At 39.8% G+C, this 22,090-nt stretch overlaps 1 protein-coding gene across 7 annotated transcripts in view; it reads left to right on the top strand.

Annotated features, from left to right (window-relative positions):
- Positions 1-22,090, top strand: part of ZBED1 (zinc finger BED-type containing 1) — a 282,308-nt gene that overhangs the window by 97,230 nt on the left and 162,988 nt on the right. For 6 of the 7 annotated variants that reach the window (XM_074966120.1, XM_074966152.1, XM_074966159.1 and 3 more), the window contains 2 exons: positions 7,515-7,622; positions 18,505-18,573. In XM_074966120.1, the coding sequence (XP_074822221.1) occupies positions 7,515-7,622; positions 18,505-18,573 (177 nt within the window). The remainder of the gene's footprint in view (positions 1-7,514; positions 7,623-18,504; positions 18,574-22,090) is intronic. The other variant, XM_074966131.1, reaches the window with a different exon arrangement.

Genomic DNA, 22,090 nt, shown 5'->3' with positions numbered 1-22,090 from the left:
CAGGTTTCTAAATAGTGGGACTAAAGCCACCTCAAATCTTATGGACTATACTTTGTTGCTGCTTGGCAAAATGATGACAGGCAGAAGAGGCATAGGAACTGTCTGCAGACTCAGGCTGGAAGATTACATTTGGCATGTCCTCACAACCATGGGCTAGGAACTTTTCTTTCTTTTAATGAAAGTTTAAATTGTGTACAGGCTGAAGGCTTAAGCCCCCACAAAGAGTGATTTGCACTTGCCATTGGCAAGTGGGTGTGTTTTTTCTAAGCATTGGAATAATTATTTTTTCCCTTGGTTCTATTTACTAGCTTTCTACAAGGGCTAAAAAACTATTGGGACCTTGTTATCACACAACCTGAATAGATGCCTGCCTTAGCTCCCTTTCTAAGAACTGTCATTTGGACAGAATTATCCAGTAGCCAGATGATTACAATCAGGAATAGCAGTGCAGATGAATTCTTTTTTGTAATATAGCATTTTAAAGTTGGTGAAGATGCTTTTAAGCTCTGCACTGTTAACTTAGCCATGTAGATAAAAATGTAGGAAAAGTATCTGAGTGTTTAGGATGAGAAAAACTAGGGAATAATATTGTAGTTGGCTGAGCTCACTATACTGTTTCCTTTACCCAACTTGAAAAACTTGATTGTGCTGTGCTGTGTCACACTGAATTATATTGTCTGGCAACAACACCCATCTATTCACCTTCCTTTCAACATGAGCGTTGCTATATGAAAACAACTCTGAACTTGATACCTGCTGTCATCAGACTAAATATTCACCTTTCTTTTCTGTCTCTACCAGTTACCTGCAGGCCCATTATTTGCATGTACATTATTCACTTAGCCAAATAAATAAATCAATAAAAACCCCTAGGGTCAATTATTTAAAGTATTAATCTTTAATGGCGTTAACATGATTTAATGGAACAGTGAACAATAAAGGAATTATACTTTAGTGTCTGTGGGTTTTGTAATAGTCCAATTTATACCAGTCCAGAAAGAACTTGGATTGGGGAAAAGAGCTTAATAAAGTGCTGTATTAGATACAGTTTGTGCTCCATGATAAACTTGTACGATTTTGCCTCAAAAAGTTGTAGTCCAAAGACAATGCAACTGCTGTGACCTTGCATCTTGAGTGTGACTGGCATTTTAAGGGTTATTTCCTTAAATTTAAACAATGCATTTTGGCAGTGCAAATAGTTAATTTAATGCCGTTATTTTATTTTGATTAATTTTATTTTCACACAGAAAAGTTGAAAATTTGCCAATGATTAGTTATAAAGCTGCTAATGTCTGGTTTACTTCTATAGGTTTATAGTGATTGCACACATATTTTTAGCAGGACATTTGAAGGGACTCTAGAAAAATAACTTATGTTGCAAGAATATGGATCTCACTTTACATATTTCATAGCAAAAATTATGAGCCCGAGTGAGTCCTTCCAGAGAAAGAGATTAAAACCATTAGACAGTTCCAAACTGGTGTGATTGGCTTAAAGACTATGTGGAATAATGAATGTTTTTGAACCTGAAGGGGAATTACCAACAAGATATTTGGTCAGATTTTGATCTCATTACCACCAGTGTAAATCATTAGTGACTTAATTGAAGTTAATGGAGTTACTCAGGAATTACATCTCTGCAAATGAGAGCAGAATCTGGCTCATCTCTTCAGGATCTGAGAGATATTTGAAATGCTTAAAGTAAGATACAAACACTGTCAAGGAGGATTTCTCCTGTGTAGCAAAACAAACTGAGAAAGAGCAACACCTTCCCACAAGGGGTCTTCTCCAGCTTTGAGCAATACCTAGATCATGGTGTCACACACAATAAAAGAGTCTTCATGTGTTGGGAGACTAGGTTAAGCCGAGATCTATTCTGGAAACTAAGACCAGGTCTTCACTGAAAAAATAGGTGTGCTTTTAATACTGACATTGCTTTCTCATTGTAAATCATAGTGGAGTCAAGGCACTGTACTTTTTACCTAGATGTAGTTAGTCAAGGCCTATGCTCTTCCATCTAAGGTTTGTGACACAAGTGGAGCAATTAGGTAATAATGCAATCCACAAAAGCCAGAACATTAGGCAGGCAGCTGCTAAGCTAGCCAATGGGGGATACCAATGAGAGGAGCATGTGCTATGCCCCTCCTCTCTCTGAGATAAGCACCTAAGTCCAGACTGCAGGAAGGTACCCATCTCTGCTAGCCATCCATGAAAGGGAACCCATCTGTATGTCTACGCTGCAATTAAAAACCCATGGGTGGACTGTGCCAGCTGACTCAGGCTCTCAGTCTCAGACTAAGGGGCTGTTTAATTGCAGTGTAGATGTTTTGGTCTCAGGTCTGCAGCCAAGCCTGAATGTCTACACCACAATTAAACAGCCCCTTAGTCTGAGCCCCGTGGGTTCAAGTCAGCTGGCAAGGGCCAGCCCCAGGTGCGCAACTGCAGTGTAGACTTATCCTCAGGCACCTATGGCCTTTCTTGCGGGAATGCCTTCGGTGCCTGCTGCACTCCACACAAAACAGCTGGAGGAGGAGATGGTGGTACCCACCTTATAACGTTTAGACCAGTAGTTAGAGTACTCTCCTGGGATGTGGAAGAGGTACAGTTCCCTCCCGTGAGGGAGAAAGGATTTGAACAGGGGTCTCCCACCACTCAGGAGAGTTCTCTAACCACTGAGCTATGTGATGTTCTGATGTAGGGTTTCCTCAATCTATTTTGTTCTAGGTGTTCCACTGTGGATAAATAATGAAAGAGTAATTGGAGCAGGGGGATAGTACCCACTATACCCTAACCGTTAGGCTAGAGAATCACCCCCTGCCTCCTCAGGCTCAATGACTTTTTAAGACAGGACAGATAAGAGACATCATGGATTGCTTTGGGGCCTAGGTGGGAGACAGGTGTCCAGACACCTAGAGGGAGGCAGCAGTGAAGGTGCACATGCGGAAACATAGGTGTTGAGGGAACTTGTACCCTGAAAACTTAGGCACTGAGTGAGTTGAGGCACCTACAGGGTTCAGCAGGAGTTTTGTGGATAGCAGTGGAGCCTAAAACTGTGCCTTAAGTGTCTAAACCTGAGATTTAGGCACCTAAGTCTGGGGTTTAAGTATTTAAGTACCTTTGTGGATTGAGTGATGACTGGGCCTGATGACTGGCCTGTCAACTTTATAAACCCAGTTCTGTGAGAGGGTTGGGTTTTTCCTTTCCCATTCCTCCAGCATTAAACACCACTCCATCAGCTTCTCTTCCTCATCATGTATCCAGCATCTATCACTTTTCTGACTTTGCTCCCCCATTTTCCTCTCTTCACAACCACCTCATTCTCAGTGACTTCTACTTCTACTAAAATGTAGCAAAGTCAGTGCAGTGAACAAAACTAATGATTTAGGTCATTGAAATAAGTGATGGGGATATGTATCTGAGATATACAAAAAAGTGGTAGGTTGAAAGGGGGGACATGGGGAGAAGGGGAAGGAAGCAGGAGGCATATTTAGAGTGAGAGGAGGTGGAAGATAATATACTTGGGGCTGATGGAAAGCAGTCCTATCTAAGGATTTTTTTTTTTTTTTTGAGAATCACTACAGTTGAAACTGCAAATATCAGTACAGAGAATGAATGAACATGGAATAAGCCTGAATATACTGAACAGACAGTTGTGGAATAAAAAGGAAATGAGAGAAAAAAAAACAGTCTGCATTTGTGTAGGCTTCCCTCATCACTCTTCATAGAAGTTGTCTTGGATTGCGATGTATTTACCTCTACTGTGGGCTATTTTCAATGTACATTCCTATTTAATGAATTCTTATTTATCTAACTTTGTCAAATGTGCCCATTAAGTAGGCACATACACATGTTTGTGCCCTGTAAGTGCATTTCTCTTTACACATGCATATAATTGTAGCACTGTCTACAAATGGATCATCTTGCCCCCATCATCAATAAAATCCTAATGCTTCTTATCCCAACTCATACCCAACCCCTGGGGAAAATCCTAAGAAATAGATCTTGAAACACAGGCTTATTTGGGCTAAGGAATATTAGCTTAGAAAGAGTTAGTTATTGTTTCTTTGTGAAAGTTTTGAAATGTTGGAACTAAAAGATTTCCAAAATTCTTCAACTGAAATTAATTTTAAGGAACTTAGGCCCTGATCCAGCAAAGTGCTTAAACACGTGCTTAACTTTAGGTATGTGAATGGCCCCACTAAAGTCACTGGTGTGAAACTGGAACAATACACTGGAGAATCAGGCCCCTTGATTCTCTGCTGAAAGCTGCTTTGTGGCAGGATCTTTTTGTTGTTCGTGCATTTGCTGTATTCTTCCTGCTTGTCAAAGTCCCATAAGCACTGGGCTCCTTCTTGTTCCCTTGATCCATTATGTTGTAGTCCACCTCCAAATTGTTGTCCTCAGCCATTTCATCTATTGTTTCAGAGTGGCACTTGTCAATGCTGTGTCATGTTACAAAGAAATCATTCATCTTTGGCTTTGGCCACCTTCCTCCTTTCATTTGCACCTTCAGTGATCATACTACCTTCTACTATATGCACCTGTACATTGAATGAGACAGAGTTTACCATAGCATTTTGATAGAGTCCAAAATGCCACACAAGTTACAAGCCCACATAGTGTGATAAGGCTGATATTTAATAAACCGTTATTGTTATTCCTTTTTAGCAACTCTAACGATTCTGCTAAGTCAAACTGTATTTTCACTGGATGGCTGAAAGGAACACATCTGGCCAAGAGATTATTTCTTTGCCAAATTACAAATTTCTGCCTTGTCTTGTTTAGGCACAAGAGCTGTTCATAGAAAAGTTGCAATTTCTTATTTCATTCTAGAAAAATATCTTTTTTTTTTAATTCACTCTCTTATTTTCAAAAACTGCAGAGGCATTTTTGCTCAACATTTATTTTCAAGTGTCCTCATGGAGAGAGCAGATCTGGAAAATATCAGCCAAAAGGTAAAAGCTTAGCAAAGTAATAAACACATGAAAAAGGCTTTTGGAATAGAAAATTTAGTAGACTACTCAGTGCTCACTCCAGCTGTAATTTCAACCTTAACTCTTAGACCTGATTGTGTGCCCCTTATTTACATGAGTGGACAGTTACTCAGATAGTCCCAAATTGATGTGTCAATAGAAGAGGCTTTAGAGCAAACTGGTAAACTAAACAGAAATAAGTCACCAGGCCTAGATGGTATTTGCCCAAGAATTCCAAAGGAACTCAAATATAAAATTGCAGAACTATCAACTGTACTGCATAACCTGTCGCTGAAATCAGCCTCTGTAGCAGATGACTGGAAGATAGCTAAAGGGGATCCTGGCAATTACAGGGCAGTGAGTCTAACTTCAATACCAGATAAATTGGTAGAAACGATAGTAAAGAACAGAATTATCAGACACACAGATAAACATGGTGTGTTGAGGAAGAGTCAACCTGGTTTATGTAAAGGGAAATCATGCCTCACAGTCTGTTAGAATTCTTTGAGAGAGTCAACAAGGGGGATCCAGTCAATAAAGTGTACTTGGATTTTCAGAAAGACTTCGACAAGGTCTCTCACCAAAGGCTATTAAGGAAACTAAGTAACCCTGAGATAAGAGGGAAGGTCCTCTTATGGATCAGTAATTGGTTGAAAGATAGGAAACAAGGGTCAGAATGAATGGTCAGTTTTCACAATGGAGAGGTGAACAATGGGGTCCCCCAAGGTTCTGTACTGGGACCTCTGCTGTTCGACATATTCATTAATGATCTGGAAACAGTGAAAAGTGAGGTGGCAAAGTTTGCAGACAATAAAAATTATTGAAGATATGTAAGTCCAAAGCAGCCTGTGAAAAGTTACAGAGGGATATCACAAAATTGGCTGACTGGGCAACAAAATGACAGATGAAATACAGCATTGAGAGGTGCAAATGAATGCACATTGGAAAAAATAATCCCAGCTATAGATGTACAATGATGGGTTCTAAATGAGCTTTAAACACCGAAGAAAGAGATCTTGGCATTACCATGGATAGTTCTCTGAAAAATTCTGCTGAATGTACAGCAGTGATCAAAAATGCTAACAGTATATTAGGATCTATTAGGAAAATGATAGAAAATAAGACAGAAAACATGACGACACTATATAAATCCATGGTGCGCCCACACCTTGAATATTGTGTCCGCTTCTGGTTGCCCCATCTCAAAAAGGATATAATGGAAGTGGAAAAGGTTCAGAGAAGGGTAACAAAGACAATTACGGATGGATTATGGAACAGTTTCCATATAAGGAGAGACTAAAAAGATTAGTGCTGTTCATCTTAGAAAAGAGATGACTAAGGGGGTGGATGACATTATAGAGATCTATAAAATCATTAATGGTGTAGAAAACATTATTAGAGAAGCATTATTTACCCTTTCAAACAACACAAAAACCAGAGGTCACCTGATGAAATGAATAGGCAGCAGGTTTAATACAAACAGCAGGAATTACTTTTGTCACACAACTAACCTGGGGAACTAATTGTTATGGGATGCTGTGATGGTCAGAAGTATAACTGGGTTTATGAAATAACTGGATACATTAATGGAGGATAGGTCCATCAATGGGTATTAGCCAAGATGGTCAGGGACACAACCCCATGCTTGGAGTGACCCTAACCCTCTGACTGTCAGAAGCCAAGAGTAGAAGACAGCAGTGGATCACTCCATAATTGTCTTGTTGTGTACACTCCCCCTGAAGCTCTAGTATGGGCCACTGTTGGGAGACAGGACGCTGGGCAAGATGGACCAAGGTCTGACCAAGTATAGCTGTTCTTATGTACTTACATGAGTAAGAGTTGCACAGTTCTGCTCATAATGAACAAAATATTGACTAAAACCGATAAACCCTCACATTTTCTCAGGGGCATATGTTTTTATATGTTTTTAATATTTTTATATTCTATAGACAGGGCTGCAGAAATTTTGGGAAGTGGACATCAGGAATTTTGTTTTTACAGTTTTTCTTGTTCAGCTTATTTGTGATTTTGCTCCATATTATTGGGGAAGCAAATGCAGAGCCCCTTCCCAAAGGGTCTGAAGGATATCATGCTGCTTACTGAAAAATTCTTATATTATCCCTGTATGCATGTTTGACTGAATAAACAGCCTGTAAATTGACTTGTAACAGCTGCCATGCTGTCTTTAGACAATAGAAATAGTTAAGCCGAAATTCTTAAAGGACAGATTGTTGCACGACAACAACAATAACAACAGAATGCATGCAAATAGAAATTACTACATTTTTCTAATTGGACATCTATCATTTGTGTGTCATCAACCAGAGTCTTTTGTGAACTATTAATACTAGAAAATTATACTGTGGATGATAAAGGTAAGTGTTACGTTCCGTTTATTGCCCACCAGATTTGTTGTTGCACTTTTTATTGGCCAAAGTTGAGTGATCCATTAAATGTATGTATATATTTATAATATGTACCTTATAGCCTTATCTGTATTGCTATCGTGAATTAATGAGTTATTTTTTTCTCTTCATGTAGTTTTCCCTACACAAAATGGAAATGTTGCCATAGTGACTGGAGGTGCTAAAGGAATTGGTTATCATACTGTGAAGCATTTGGCAAGACTTGGCATGCACGTTATAATAGGTACTGTCATTATTTTGTCAATACAAATGTATATTGTGCCTGAGGGACCAAAATCTTAAAGAAATATCTCTCCATCAGTATAACTAAACATATGCCTGGTTGTTATGGAGCCAAATCCTGCCAAGCCTTATGTTATTTAAAATGTTTATTACGGCAGTGCCTTGGGCCAACCAAGAGTGGGGCCCCATGGTGGTAGGTCCTGTACAAACACAGAGTGGTAGATGGTCCCTGTTCCAAAGAGTTTACACAGATCTCTTTTGTAGGAGTTCTAATGCTTAGCTCCTCTGAATATTTCATGCAAAAAGCAGTCAGTATGAACACATATATATAAACACACACTTGAGCACGGTAATTTGAAATGCATTGTACAGTGGGCACACTTTAAAATGTCCTTTTTACTGATTTTTAGGCAAAGTACTACGGTTATGACCAGGTATTCCCTCTACTTAGGATGTGGGAGACTGTAAAACTTTTTTAAGGTGTCCATTCTACATTAAGAGGAAATATTATAAAAAATTTAAAGGTATTTTTAGTGTATGGTGGTTCATGTTTTGTCCCATATAGTGTAACTCAAAAGAAGTTAGGAAAATTGTTTTAAGCAATGCAAACATTGACTTATCCACACATAAAAATATTAGTGAAGATTTTGAGTCATCTTTCAGTCCAGTTCTGGGGTTTTCTTGGATTTTTTTTTTTAAATTATATAATGTTTAAAACACTACAGTATATGACCTAATCTTTTCCTGTTGCTAACCCACAAGCTTTGAATTTAAAATAATGTAATTTAGAACTATTACAAGATTATTCTATTTGTGTTTAATAATACTTCAGCAATCCAGAAATTTAACTTTATTCAAATGGAAAATATGACTTTATTAAGAGTGAAAAGCTACTAGCAGTGGTGGATCAGTCTGTTCTCAGTCATGGTGGTGGGAATGCAGAGTAACTCCATTAACATTAAGGGAGTTACTCTGGCTTAGCACAGGGTAATGTAGAGAAGAGCCTAGTCAGACACGTTTTAAAAGTCAAAATCAAGCATCTGAAAACACAACCTGGTGCTACTGTATTCTATCTAATGCTGTCACTGTTTCTGTTGCACTCAAAGTATCTTTATGTATTTTTAAGGTGAACTGCAAAAACTTTACACAAAAAAACCCAGTTCCTGTGTCATTTTTTCTCCCCTTTATTTAGGAAATTTAAAAACACACTTTTGTTTTTGTTTTCAAAATAATTTTACATCATTTAAGGTAGAACTGATGAGAATTATTTCAATCAAGTGCAATATCTGAGCCAAATCCTGACCCAAGCATGGAGCCCAATCAGAGCTTCACAGCCTGGATGGGTTCTGCATCCAGGGAGCCCTCCAGAAGGGAGAGGCCCCCTCAGCAGACTCAGCAGTCACTCTGACAGGTGAGCTTTGCCCTATTTGGCAGTGCAGTGACATTTCTGCCCAGAGGAAGGAGGAGAGGGGGCAATGCATCTACTCCGGGTGCATGGCCAGAGAGAGTGTTAGAGGACCAATTGGCCCCCTCACAGAAATGTGTGTGACAGCTGCAAAGGAAGCTGTTGACTGGTAACAAGTGGAGTCCATCATGTGCTGACATACCATGGTGATGGGGGCAATATAAGAACCTCAACAGAATCCCAGGAGTCGGTGCTGGAACTACGGGTGCTGGAGGTGCTGTTGCTCCACCTGGCTTGAAGTGGTTTCTGTTATAGATAGGGTTTGGTTCAATGGCTCTCAGAACCCCCACTATATAAATTGTTCCGGCATCCCTACCCCCCCCCCCCGCCACCCCATTCTGATTTCCTGTCTTTATTCCTCAATTTTGATCTATAATGGCTACTCCACCTTCTGCAGCAAACTGGAGTTCTGCATAATTTTTTAATATCTCTTGGGGATAGAGAAATCTGTAGGGGTTAAAAAAGAGACATGAACACTAGATAGTGTGGGGAAAAACTTGACCCCTGGGTAGTCAATGAGGGTTTTGCCATTGGCTTCAGTGGCTCCAGGATTTCACCCCAGACCTTGATACTAAAATGTTTAATTATTAGACCTTATTCTCAATATATCTGTGACCCCAGAGAAGCTTTTCCACATACTTCCACTGTTTTTTTCTGTAGTTCCTGCTGTCTGGAACAGCTGTCCTGTATGCCATGGCCTTATTACGGGCTCCCATCTGCTCCCATTAAAGTAAATAGCAAAAGTCCTAATGTCTTCAGTGGGAGCAGACTTTGGGCATATCTGTATTATCAGCATTACTATACTGGTACAATTATACTAGTATAACTCCAAATTTGGAGTTATTTGGAATAACGGCAAAGAGTCCTGTGGCACCTTATAGACTAACAGATGTATGGAATAACACTGTTAATGTACAAATTCAGCTACACTGAATAAAAGGTTGCTGTAATTCTGAATAAGAGTGTCTACACAGTGAGTTTTACTGGTATAACTATAGCGGTGTAGTTCATCTCATGTGAAATCTCAATATAATGTAATAGGACACCCTTGGGAGGGTTATCTGCAGCAGGAATTATATCTCTGGATCTAAAAGCATGAGCCTCTGGTTCCTGAGCTAAAAGACTCAATTTTGTCAGCTCAAAGGTCTGGGTTCATAAACTTCTATGTGGTCCAGCCACTAGGAGACAGAATCACATTGGGTATGTCTACTCTGCAATCGAGAGGTGTGATTGAAGCAGGGGTTGACATACCTGAACTTGCTTTCATTGCATGGCAGCTACTCGACCATGTTCCACGAGGAGCAGCCACCTATGCTGCTATGGCTTCCCTACTACTGTTAGAAATTAGGTCACCTCAAATTGTGAGCCAGAGTTTAGACTGATTCAAAGTTTATGTGCTTTAACACCTGCCATGCCCCCTGGGTGTTTCAGCTTTAGAATGAATAAAGAAATATTTTGCTGTGCATGTGTTAAAAATTCTGACTTTAAACACTTAGAACTTTAAGTTGGCCTCTTCCTTAAATCTCAGTGAGTTAATAAAACAAGCTTAGCATAGTGATTCTATTTTGAGCTGTTACCTATGTGAAAAAAATTCCATTTAGCATATATGGGAACAGTTGAGTGTTCTTCCCCACCCCTGTCCTTCCATCCAACTGATATACACTTTCACACCCATAATTCAAAACAAAACTGAACCAACTTTGTTCAAACCAGAGCATAAGTAGCGGTAACTCTAAAACACCACCCTTTGTAGCGCTTAAATGAGACATCACACACAGTAAATCGTGTAGCTCTGTGATTCCTCCTTTCTTACATGAGGAACGAACAGTTACCAGTTCTGACCCTTTAAATTATCCCTAGCCTCTGAGTTAGCTTCTTACTGACAGGAATTGGGCAGTTCACACTACTCAGAGTTATTGTTCCAGATTCTCTGTAAGCATCTCTTCATCAGTTACATGAGTCACATTTTTTAAGTTTTCTTCTTAACCATTACATCTGTAAACTGAACTGTTTAATGGAAGCTGAGATTCTGGATCATGAAACCAGCTTCAGAGAAGCCCCAGGATGCTGCAGATCAGCTCAATCTTAGCCCGGGTTCAAACTTGCAGAACATTCCATTTACTGAGTCCAAGCATGGACAACTTTAGATCAAAAAGAATTTGCATCCAAAAATGATGAGCACCTGAAAAAAGGGGTTTTAGAATGGAAGTCAGAACTCGCCTTACCTATGGCAGGCACTAGTTACTGAATAACTGGGCTTGCTGTTCTAGTTTGGAATTACAAATATCTATTTTTGAATTTCTCCCTTTGTAAGGGCTGGTGGTACTAAAGGAAGTGGCAACTTTTGATTTGTGTGGCAATATCTAATATAAAATATAACATCTAATATAAAAGCTATAATATCTTTAACATCTAATATAAAAGCTCTCATTCTCCACAGCTTTGCACCATCAGTGAAAAGTTCTGATTTGGCAGCATTCTGTGCCCGTTGGGCACAGCTGAAAACGCAAGGTAGTGGAAAATCAGGCCCATACTGTACACTGTACAAAAGAAGCAGTCACTCTATAAATACACTTAACCTGTTGGAGCCTCAAATTTTGTTACAGATTAATAAAATTCCACCGAGAAACCCAGCACTTATTTGAGACTCTTTCAAGTCCAGCTGCAACCGAGAAAACAAATATCTTTATCATCTCTTTCTGTTTTGTCTGGTTTCCAATTTTTAAGTTAGACTCCTTATGCTCTAAATCAGTCAATTCGAATACAGTATGTTAAAACTACAAAGGTGACTTTAAGAGGATAATTAAATCCTATCTCGGGGGTGCAGTTTTTCATTTTCAAAGATAGTTTGATTTAATTTCAATTACAAAAATTTATATACGACACTGTGTCTCCTCTCACTCTAGATTGTTGCTGAGAGATATTTGAGTTCTAATATGTGCAGGAAAGCATTTCTCTTCCTAAATGAGGCATATTTTGTTTGGATGGTTTGCACAGTAGAGTTAGAGTTGAGCAGTATTTCATATTTGAGAGCTTGTTTTCTAATTCTCTTATGAGCGCTGAAAAACAATTGCCTAGTAATGATCTCACTTTAATATTTTACTGTAATAGTTGCGCTACAGTGAAGGCTACAAGAGATCCAGCTATCACTCTCTATTTTTACACACACACAACCTTTCTGGTGTCTCACTTAATGGCTGGATCTACACAGGGATGCCTGTCTCTAGGGCCGGTAGGTCCTAAGCTGATCTGCCGTACTCTAGTGCCTGTGTTCTCTGATTGTTGGACATCTCTTCTCAGTGGTGTTTCCATCCTTCTGACTGCAACAGACCTCCTCTCATTGATAGCAGGGTTTTGGTTCTTCATCCCATCAATGCCTGTGCCAGACTGTTTTGGGACCCTTCTGATTGGGTATTCTTCTGTGCCAAAAATGTTAACAAGGGGTCTGAACCAGAAGAAACAGCCTTGTGTAACAGTCTTTTAGCTGTTTTCACAATTGAGTCAACTGCTGGGGAGGAGGTATGGTGGTCAAATTCCCATTTGCATGTGAATTGCTTTGAATTTTTCTGGGACAAACTGGGGGCTATGGTTGGTGAATACAATGTTCAGAATGCCATATCTTGCAAAGGGGGCACTCAGTTTGACTTGCTTCTTGTGTCAGGCAAGGCACTGACATGCCTAAAATTTGAATAGCAGTTCACTGTAATCAAGTACTGGTTTTCATTCAAGGTAAATAAGTCTGCTCCCACCTTTTTCCATGGTCAGGTGGGCCACTTATGTGGTAAGAGTCTCTTTCCGCTGGCATTTATCACATGACCGTCAGGCATCACTCATCTATCAAGGAGCGGAGTTGTGTATTTGTTCCCACCCAGTAAACACATTCTAGGGCACATTTAAGTCAGCTGTCAATACCCAGGTGCGAGGCATGTATTTTTCGCATGAAGTCCTTATGTAATGAGGCAGAGACAACAGCTGTTTGTCCACAAAATATGATTGCATCCTGCACTCTCAGCTAATCTTTAATGCGAAAATATAGTTCTGCTCCTACTAGTACTTGGCTTTGGTAGAATGGCTGTCTTTACTGCCTGTAGTTGGGTGTCCTTTTCCATAGATAGACTGTTTGATTTTCATCAGATTCACTGTTAAAACTGGGAGACAGTACAGCATGTTAAAGGACTCAGCGTCCTGATCTTCTGCTTCCAACTCGCTGATGCTGGGTATATATGCCCTGCTCAGGGTGTTAGCTAACACCACTACCCGTCTAGGAACAATGCTGGGTGAGTCTTCTCCGGGACATCTCTCATGCTGGCCTTATGCATATTGACATGGGCAGCCATCTATAGCAACCAAATGGTGTTGCGAGTGTTGTCAGCATGCCGAACTCTGTCCCGGTTTCTGTGTCCAAACCCATTCCTCATATCACAGACTGTCAAGATTCTGGCTTTGGAAAGTTCTGACAAGATGTCATCATGTATAGTGGCATCTTTCCAATGTCTGGTTCAGCGGCATTGGGTCTATGCAGATGCACAGTTTGACTGATGGCTTCTTTGCCACCGCCATGGTACTATGATACCCTTGCTCTGCAGACTTTCAAACTCCTTGTGTACTCCCTAGTGCCACTGGAATTTTCCTTCATGGTAAGCACAGAGGTTCTACTTTGGGGTCTGTTTCCAGGGGCTTTTCTTCAAGGCACCCGTCGCATTTGAAAACATCCCTCCTATACTTCTAAAATTATCTACACTGTCTTGTTGCACTGCCGCTATAAAACTCTGAATCTGTACCCTGATCAGATCCATGCCTTGTATAGGTGTATTCTCCAAGAAGGGTCTGTGGAGCTTACCATCCATCACCACAAACTTCTGTAGGTACCATCTGTTATTGTTTGAGTTAGTTATTATTGGATCACATTTTCCTATGGGTTGCATTATGCACTCATTGTACATTATTAGATTGTGCCTGCTCTTTGTAATGAATGTGTTCGAGTCCAGTTAATTCTGGGGAATCCCACTGCAGGAGGTTCCGTGATCCTGGAGTTGTGCAGGCTGTTTCCCTCATAACATTGTGTTGGTCTTGTTCCTTGTTGCCTCTCTGTCAGGACTTGATATGCTCCTTAGAGTCAAGGAGAGACACATGATGTCATCACTGCTGTCTGATGTGCAATCCACCTCTTGTGCAAACCTGACTGAATCTTTCTGAGACCTTCCTCTGCTCTTGCACGCACTGCTAAAATGGTTCAACTGGTCACTTTCCTAGCACTGCTTTCCTAGTGCGGGGCACTTCTCCTTCACCCACTCATGTTGTCTACCACAGTAAATGCATCTCACTGTGGGTATGGAACCCTGGCCACCTGCGCTCCCTTGCTGTTGTCTCTCTGCACGTCCTACTGGGGGTGTTGTGCCTCCTAGGGCTTCCATCCTTTCTCTTGAGGCTCCTGCTGCATGCCCCATGTCTAAGCATCTGTCTGATGTGAGATTGCCTTCCTGGAGCAGCTGCTCCTGCAGGTGGTGATCCTAAGTGCTGGAACTATCCTGTCCTACATTAGGGAATCTATCAAGTCCCCCAAATTGCATGTAGCAGCCACTGTGCATAAGGCTGTATATAGGGTGTTTTTAAAATTCTGTTGAAAGGATATTATACTCCATTATATTCTGTGGTTGCTTATCTTGATTTCTCTGGAACCCTTTACAAATTTAGAAAACCTTTTTGGTTTCATCCTTATTACATTTTATAGGACATTTCAATCAGGATATTTCAAATGGTGCTTAAGAGTGTTATGACCTTTCCTTTCTTTGAGTATCAACATTCCTGGTGACTTCTGCACAGCTTTGAGAGTGTAACCTGTTTGAAGAGTCTGCAGTGAGAGGATGCAACATATTTTGTATTTTTGTCTAGGTCCTACATAAAACAGACGATAGACTTTGTGTGTATGATTTTTAAATATTGATTGGTGACTTTTAAAAATAAAATCTGAATTTACTACCGCATTGGAACATTTTAAATTTGCTCTCAGTAGTGGCTGTTCTCCTTTGTGTGCACTGTCCACTTTACTAGTGGGTTACAGAACTACTTGCTAGACAGCAGTACAATATAAGAACTAGGTTGTGTTCCTGGCTCTTGAAGGGAACTGTAGCCCAGTGCTTAAAGCAGGAGACTGAAAGTTAGGACTCTTAGCTACTAATTATTTGATGATGATGCTTTGCATTTACATATAGGACTCATTCAATTGTGGATTTTAATGAGCTTTCTAAAGGTGAGCATGCAGGAATAGATCTGTTTTGCAAACACAATAGCCAAGCACATAGATTTGGCATGTTCATTCTAGGAGGCAGCATGTTTAAGTAGACGAGATTTAGGTACACATGAAGTCTACTCCCAGTTCTGCCCAAAGTGATCATGTGAAACCTTTCAAAATCTTAGTTAACATTTTTTAAATGAGGGAGCATTTTATCTACTTGTTTATTAAGGTAGAAGTATGAGGCCTTGCTCAATAATAAGGGTTATAAGTGAGCAGAATATTGAAACTAGTCCATGGAAAAAGTGAGACAAGAATTCATTGTCTGGTTCCCACCTCAATGGATCTTCCAAACAGTATTTCAGTGGAGCTGTTGCTTCCTGTCTTTAACCCTTTGTAGTTGTTTGGTGACAATGAAAGAGTATCACTGTGGGCTGGGAATGTGTCACGTGTAGCTTGGATATTCAGAAAACGAAAAAAATATCTGCTGAGCATGTGGAAGTGACTATTTTTTCCATTGCTTATAACCTAGCCAAAACTGAACAGATTTTCCTGGGGTGAACAAAATGCAAAGGCCCCAGGACTAATCCCCCAGACAAATTAAAAGGAACTAAATTGTGTGGTTTTAGTAGTGGCAGAATTTCCCATTTTTCACTTGTCTCAGTCCATGTTGAGTTGTGTTTGCTCAGATTTTCAAAACAAAATTAATCCTAAGGCAGAGATCAAGCATGGAAAATTTCAGACCAAATGGTTAGCTTGTCACAGTAAAAGCAACTGAAACCGGGGATTAAAATGGAATGTGTTTATCAACTTTGACTATAAATGTTGCTATTGCTTTGCCCCTAATAAGTAAGGAATCACTCATCTCTTTAAATAAAATCAGAGGTATAGATTACTCTTACAACATTACTGTATCTTTTTGCAATACATTACTTTGAACTTTTTATAAGGATTTGGTCACTTATCCAGTCGTTCTATTCATCCCTAAAGCATTTGCTTTGCAAAATCATTTCAAAAGCCTCCAGCACACAAACGGCTTTGGTCAAGGCAATTTTCAATTTTATGATGCTCCCAGCTCCTAGACTCATCTTTTCAATCTCCCTCTTAAGCTAATATGGAAACAGATTTGAAGCAGCTATTTAGTAAAATGATTCTTTTGTCCCAATGGTCTTGAATTAAAATATGCAAATAAGAATAAACTGAGTTTGTTTGGGGGGTCCTGAGCTTTAATGAGGAACCATTAATATAACAGTGAAAATAATGTGAATTACAATTTGTTGTGCAACGCAAGTTCTTTGAAAAATAAATGAACATACTGAGAATTAAATCAAGTCACTGGAGGTTTTAATATGCATGTTCATTGTGTGATAAATGCTGAATGAAAGGAGGATCAGATGGGACCCTCACAAGGCTTGCCACAGAAGTCAGTTTTTAACATAACTGTATCTAGCACTTTGACAGACTGATTTTTGAAACCCCACTGTAGGAAATCACTTAAGCTGAAAGAGTGAGGAGAGTTGATTCCTTGCCCATAGCTGCTTTGTGCAGAGTTACACAGACATGGCAGTTTCACTGTAGGGTTTGTTCTTTGACACTGCATCTATTTCCAGAAATTAGGATCAAGCTGAATGTTTGTGTGTCATAAAACCCCAGATGGACTTTGCAGAAAAACAAATACTACAAATGAGTGTTTCTTTGCTTTGTTTCAAAATGGTTAGTATGAGGAGGTCAAAAAGGAATTGAATCTAATCTGTACATACCATTATAGACCAGTATGCTTGTAGGTGTTTACAGGCAAGCTGTCTTCCCATTAACAGTTTTAAATGGCAAAATTGCCTGTTTCAGCTGCTTTCAGATAAATAATGAGTCTTCTCCTTCCATTCCATGAACCCATCCATTTGTCACCTCCAGATAGAATACTGTAACTCCCTGTACCTGGGGCTAAATGTGCAAGGAACACTGAGGCTCCAGCTTCTGCAGAATGCATTAGCCTATCCCCTCAGTGGCCTGGGCGACATCACCCCTGTGCTGGTCTGATCTCTCCACTCGCTCTTGGACAATGCAGTTTATACAAGCCAGAATGAAGTGTAATGAGGTCCCAGAGATAAAATGTTCTCTCTCAAGGGCATACAGGGAGTTCCCAGAGGAAGTCAGACTAATCCAGAGTCTGACTGAACTGTTCGGCATGCCACAATAAACTCTTCTGTGCAAGATCTCTCCCTCCATAACCAGAAAGAGAAAGGAACAAATAAATGGAAGATAAATAAACAAAATAAATACATACATAACCTAATAAACAATAACAAATCAAAATCGGGGGAAGAAAAATAAAGCCTTCCTTATCACCCAGGTTTATAAAAACCCAGGCAGTCTTTCTATAACTAGAGGCAGCAGAAGACTTGTTAGCATTCATTAGGGGGCTTACTATGTGCATCTAATTTATCTAGGAAGGACTTAGATGCTGTGATGATGGGGCTATAGAAAATCTCTGTCTCTGTTGATGGATAGACAGAATGGTAAATTCCACTTTCAAAATTAAAACTCTGTTACCAAGCATAGTGTTTTTTTTGCTGTTCCAAAGACAACATTGCACAAAGCAACTGCCAAACAGTGACTACTATCCAATTGTTAACTGTGATTGTCTACTGTAGTTCAATGACATGAGGGCAGAGTCTCTTCTCGCTCTTTGATGTCTACACTTATTTTCTATTAATGCTAGTAAGAACTGTGCCTATGCATGGAGTCAGATGGACTGGACATTTTAATGAGTATCCACCAAAATACTCAGTGAAATCCCATCAGTTCTTTTTCATTTTGGAAAATGCAGTCCAAGCTTACTGCTTTACTGCTGTTTCAGACTCTGTTTCTGAAACGTGTTTCACTTGAATCACCAGATTTGGTTTTAACTGCAGCTGCTCCAGCACGTGGCTGTCCAGGCCTCATGCAATAACTAGAAGAGACAAAACAGTCCAGTCATGTGTGAATAGCAATGTGTTTGTATGGTGCCTTCTGAAACCTCTGTTAGTGTGATTGCAGTAAATAATTCTCTTTCACTTCAAGCTTGTTGTTTGCTTTCTGATTGTGGCATTTTACATTGTGATTAACCTAGACTTGTGGGAAGACTGGGTACTCAACAGTCTTTAAGCTGATTGCATTATTAATTTTGCATTTTCTTGATGATGACAGCTGGAAATGATGAAAGTGAAGGCCAAGAAGCAGTGAGGAAAATAAAAGAAGAAACTGTGAATGAAAAAGGTATGATATTGTATGCATTTGTAAAACAGCTGCTGTTGATACCTCATAGCAATTTTCTTTCTGAGGTACAGAGTAATCCTTTTCCATGGTATTTATGTGCAAACAAATGAGTATGTGTGATCGTGTGCTCTTCAAGTGTTGCATTTTGGGAAATGAGTTCCTGAATCATCCCGTCTGATTTTATGTAAAGATACATTTGGAAAATTGCTTGACTATGTAATCCTTGGATGTTACAACAGAACTAGCTGTAGGTTCTGCAGGGCCCTGTGTGAACTGCAATAATTCACTGTGTGTGTGTGCATGTGTGTGTATGTGAGAGAGAGAGTTTGATGACTGGGCAGAAGATCATGACACTAGTAATTTTGGTTTAAAGAAAGGATGACAAGGAGTTTATAGTGAGTGTGCTCTTGTCTTTCTCACAGATGGGCTTTAAATCTCTTCTTTTGTGGTGTGGGAAATCCCAGCAAAATAGTCTTTTTGGGAAGAGAGTGCTAACAGTGCAGGGATATAAGATATGTGGGTTCCTATCCAGCCCTGCTCACTTGGCACATGACTAGCGTTTACAAACATTAGTAACAAAATTCTGTTTCAAAAACAAACTTTCAAGGTAAGCAAAAAAAAAAAAAAAACAAACCTGCCAGGAGATACAGTGAAAAGTAGCAGCTAGCACTTGAGGAGAATTTAAGCTTAGATTTCTAGCCTGAGAGAATGTTGATTCTCTGATCTCAACAACTGTGTTCCTTTAAAATGCCTAGATATGTCAAAGAAAAGAGAGTTTGTCAGTTTTGTCCTGGTTGCTTTAATACTGCAGTTTGAACCATAATAAATCCATTTTATGCAAAGTGTTTGATCTGTATGAGTCAGAATCCTTGAAACCTCACGAGTAGAAACAATTTTTCTACATTCCAACACACAATCTAATTGATTGGCTGGCAGAACTTGATAGTGTTGATTCATTATAATTTTTTTAACCTCTTAAAAAAGACCAGATAAACAGTTTCAAACCTTCATCAACTGGTTGAATTAAGCTCTACTGTACATAAAGGAGACCCTGATATAGTCTGAGGGCTAGTCTGTTTAAGAAAGAGAAGACTAGATTTGTGTGGACACAGCTTTATCACATCTGAAAGCAAAATCGAACTGCTTCACCATGGAGCTCTTAGGATTACTTTAGCCATGTGCTTTTGAATCTATTGAATGATCAAGTAGGGCCATAAGAAAAGGAAAGTGGCTTTATTTCCGAGAAAAGTCATATAGCAAACTCTGTTCCCTGGCAATTCTAATTTGCAATTTATTCTCTAGGCCATTGCCTCTGTTAGTTTTATGTTCTGAAACCACTGTGTATAGTTCTTCCAAAGTAACTTGTGGTGACTCACTGTTACTACTTCGATATATAATTTCTTGGTCAGAAATGCTGCACTGATACTGGAGTGCTGAACTCCACCCTATTGAGGACCTTCATGGCTTCTGCTAAAAGCTGATTCTGCCTTTGATGCTATCACTGTTGTGATAATTGAAAGAACCAAAAACTTTCATTAAGATTTATCTTTTGATTTAAAAAAAAGGGCACCCATCATAGCCTCAGGATGCACCATAAATTAACAGTCAGAACCATAAAAGGAATAGGGTAATTGCTATCTTTTCTAAACATTTTCCTGGAAGTTTCATTTCTGAGAAAGACCAAATCATTTTGACTACGTTATATTGGTAAATTTACACCCCATTTGAATAATCCAGATCTCTTCTAACCTTATCCCATTTATGTAACCATAGAAATTCCTAGGATCTTGGACTCATCTAATCTTCTGAACTAAGGAAGCTCTGATTTTGGGTGATAAACTGTTTCAATCTACAATTTATAGAATCAGTAGTTTCAGTAAGCTGAGGCTGTACCTAAAGATGATATAGAGCTCTCTGGCCTACATTACAGTTCTAATGACTAAGAGGGATCAGTAAATTTAGATACTGATTTACAGATACTGATACAGATACTGATAGTATCTGAAAAAACTATAGAAAATTATTAATTTAATTTTGAAAATACGACCTAGTTTGTAGAGGATTTTTATGTATATCTACTCTATGTTGTACAAGTAGAAGGAACAAAAGGTAGAACCCTGTTCCTGGTGAAGGGGGAGGGGAACACCATTAGGGTTGAAGATGAATGGAAAGAGAGAAATCCTGGCCCAACTGAAATCAGTGGTAAAACTCCCATCGACTTCAATTGGGTCAGGATTTCACTTGAAATATATATTGAAAATGTTTTCTTGGGCTTGTGCTTTTCCCCCCCTTCTCTTCATGATGAAGGATGATATTTTTTAAAGTTAGAAATATCAAAAATGTCAAGTCCAATCTTTTTTGGTTTTGCTGGAGGACTTCTAGGAAGGCTCAAGGATGTTTATTGTAGAAGCCAGAATTATGTCAAAGTTGTAGTAGGGGGGAGGTATTATTATTATTTATTCTTTGTATTATCGTACAGCCTAGGAGCTCCTGTGATGGACCAGCTCCTGTGATGGACCATTGTGCTAGGCACTGTACAAACACAGCATAGCTGGTGATCTCTGCTCCAAAGCTCTTACAATCTAAATAGACAAGACAGATTCAGGGTAGGGGACCATGTCTAATAAACAAGCAGAGTGAACAATGTGATGGCAGCAAACAGCATGTTATTCCATGTATTTTTTTTAACTTTTTTTCCTCTTTAGGTGGGTATATATAGGAGGGGTAAGCTAACAGGAAAGAAAAGGGAAGGGATGGCAGACATTGATGGGAAGGGTGGGGGGACAGGGCAGGGGAGAAGAGGGTAAGAGGGGCAGCTGTGGAGTGACACTGAGGTGAAGAGATTGTGAGGTAGGGCCAAGGGTTGAAGCAAACTGCCAATCAACATAGGGCAGAGAAAGTCCAGTCTGAAGGGTAGAACATTCTCCCAAGGCCAAAGTCCCTGCTTTGGCTGTTCATGCCCCTACCAGCTGGAGTCTCTGGTTGGCTCCTCATTGTGGCTTTCTCCTAACACCACACGTTGGCGGGGAGGGGAGGGGAGGGGAGGGGAGGCAGCGTGTGGATCCTAGTGCCCCCAGAATGTGTGTGTGGGGGTGTCTCCCAGGCCCAGTTCTGGGCTGGATTTATCAATTTGCTCCACCTGGTTTGTACCACATCAACAGTATACTCAGCACCTGAGTCACTGGAGCGGCCTGCCTGCTGCCTCAGGAAGACCACGCTTTTTTGGTTTACGTTCAGTTCATAGTGGGAAGTTTCTCTTACCAACCATAAGGCTGGAATTTTTAAAAAATTGATTTTGTATTATTATTTTAAAAAATATTTATATTGCAGTAGCATCCAGAGCTCACAACCAGTACTTGTGCTATAGAAACACATACAAAGATATAGTCCTTGCTCCAACAAGCTAAGATCAGGAACTAAGGAAAGCTTACAGTCTTCAGACACTGATGTCTTAGGCCACCCTATCAGGGAAAAGTTCCCATATGAGCTGATGTGATAATATCACCTTGGCCAGCAC

This window comes from Natator depressus, chromosome 1 (genome assembly GCF_965152275.1).
Source record: "Natator depressus isolate rNatDep1 chromosome 1, rNatDep2.hap1, whole genome shotgun sequence".
Classification (NCBI taxonomy): domain Eukaryota; kingdom Metazoa; phylum Chordata; order Testudines; family Cheloniidae; genus Natator; species Natator depressus.
This window is presented reverse-complemented; position numbering and strand designations above follow the sequence as displayed.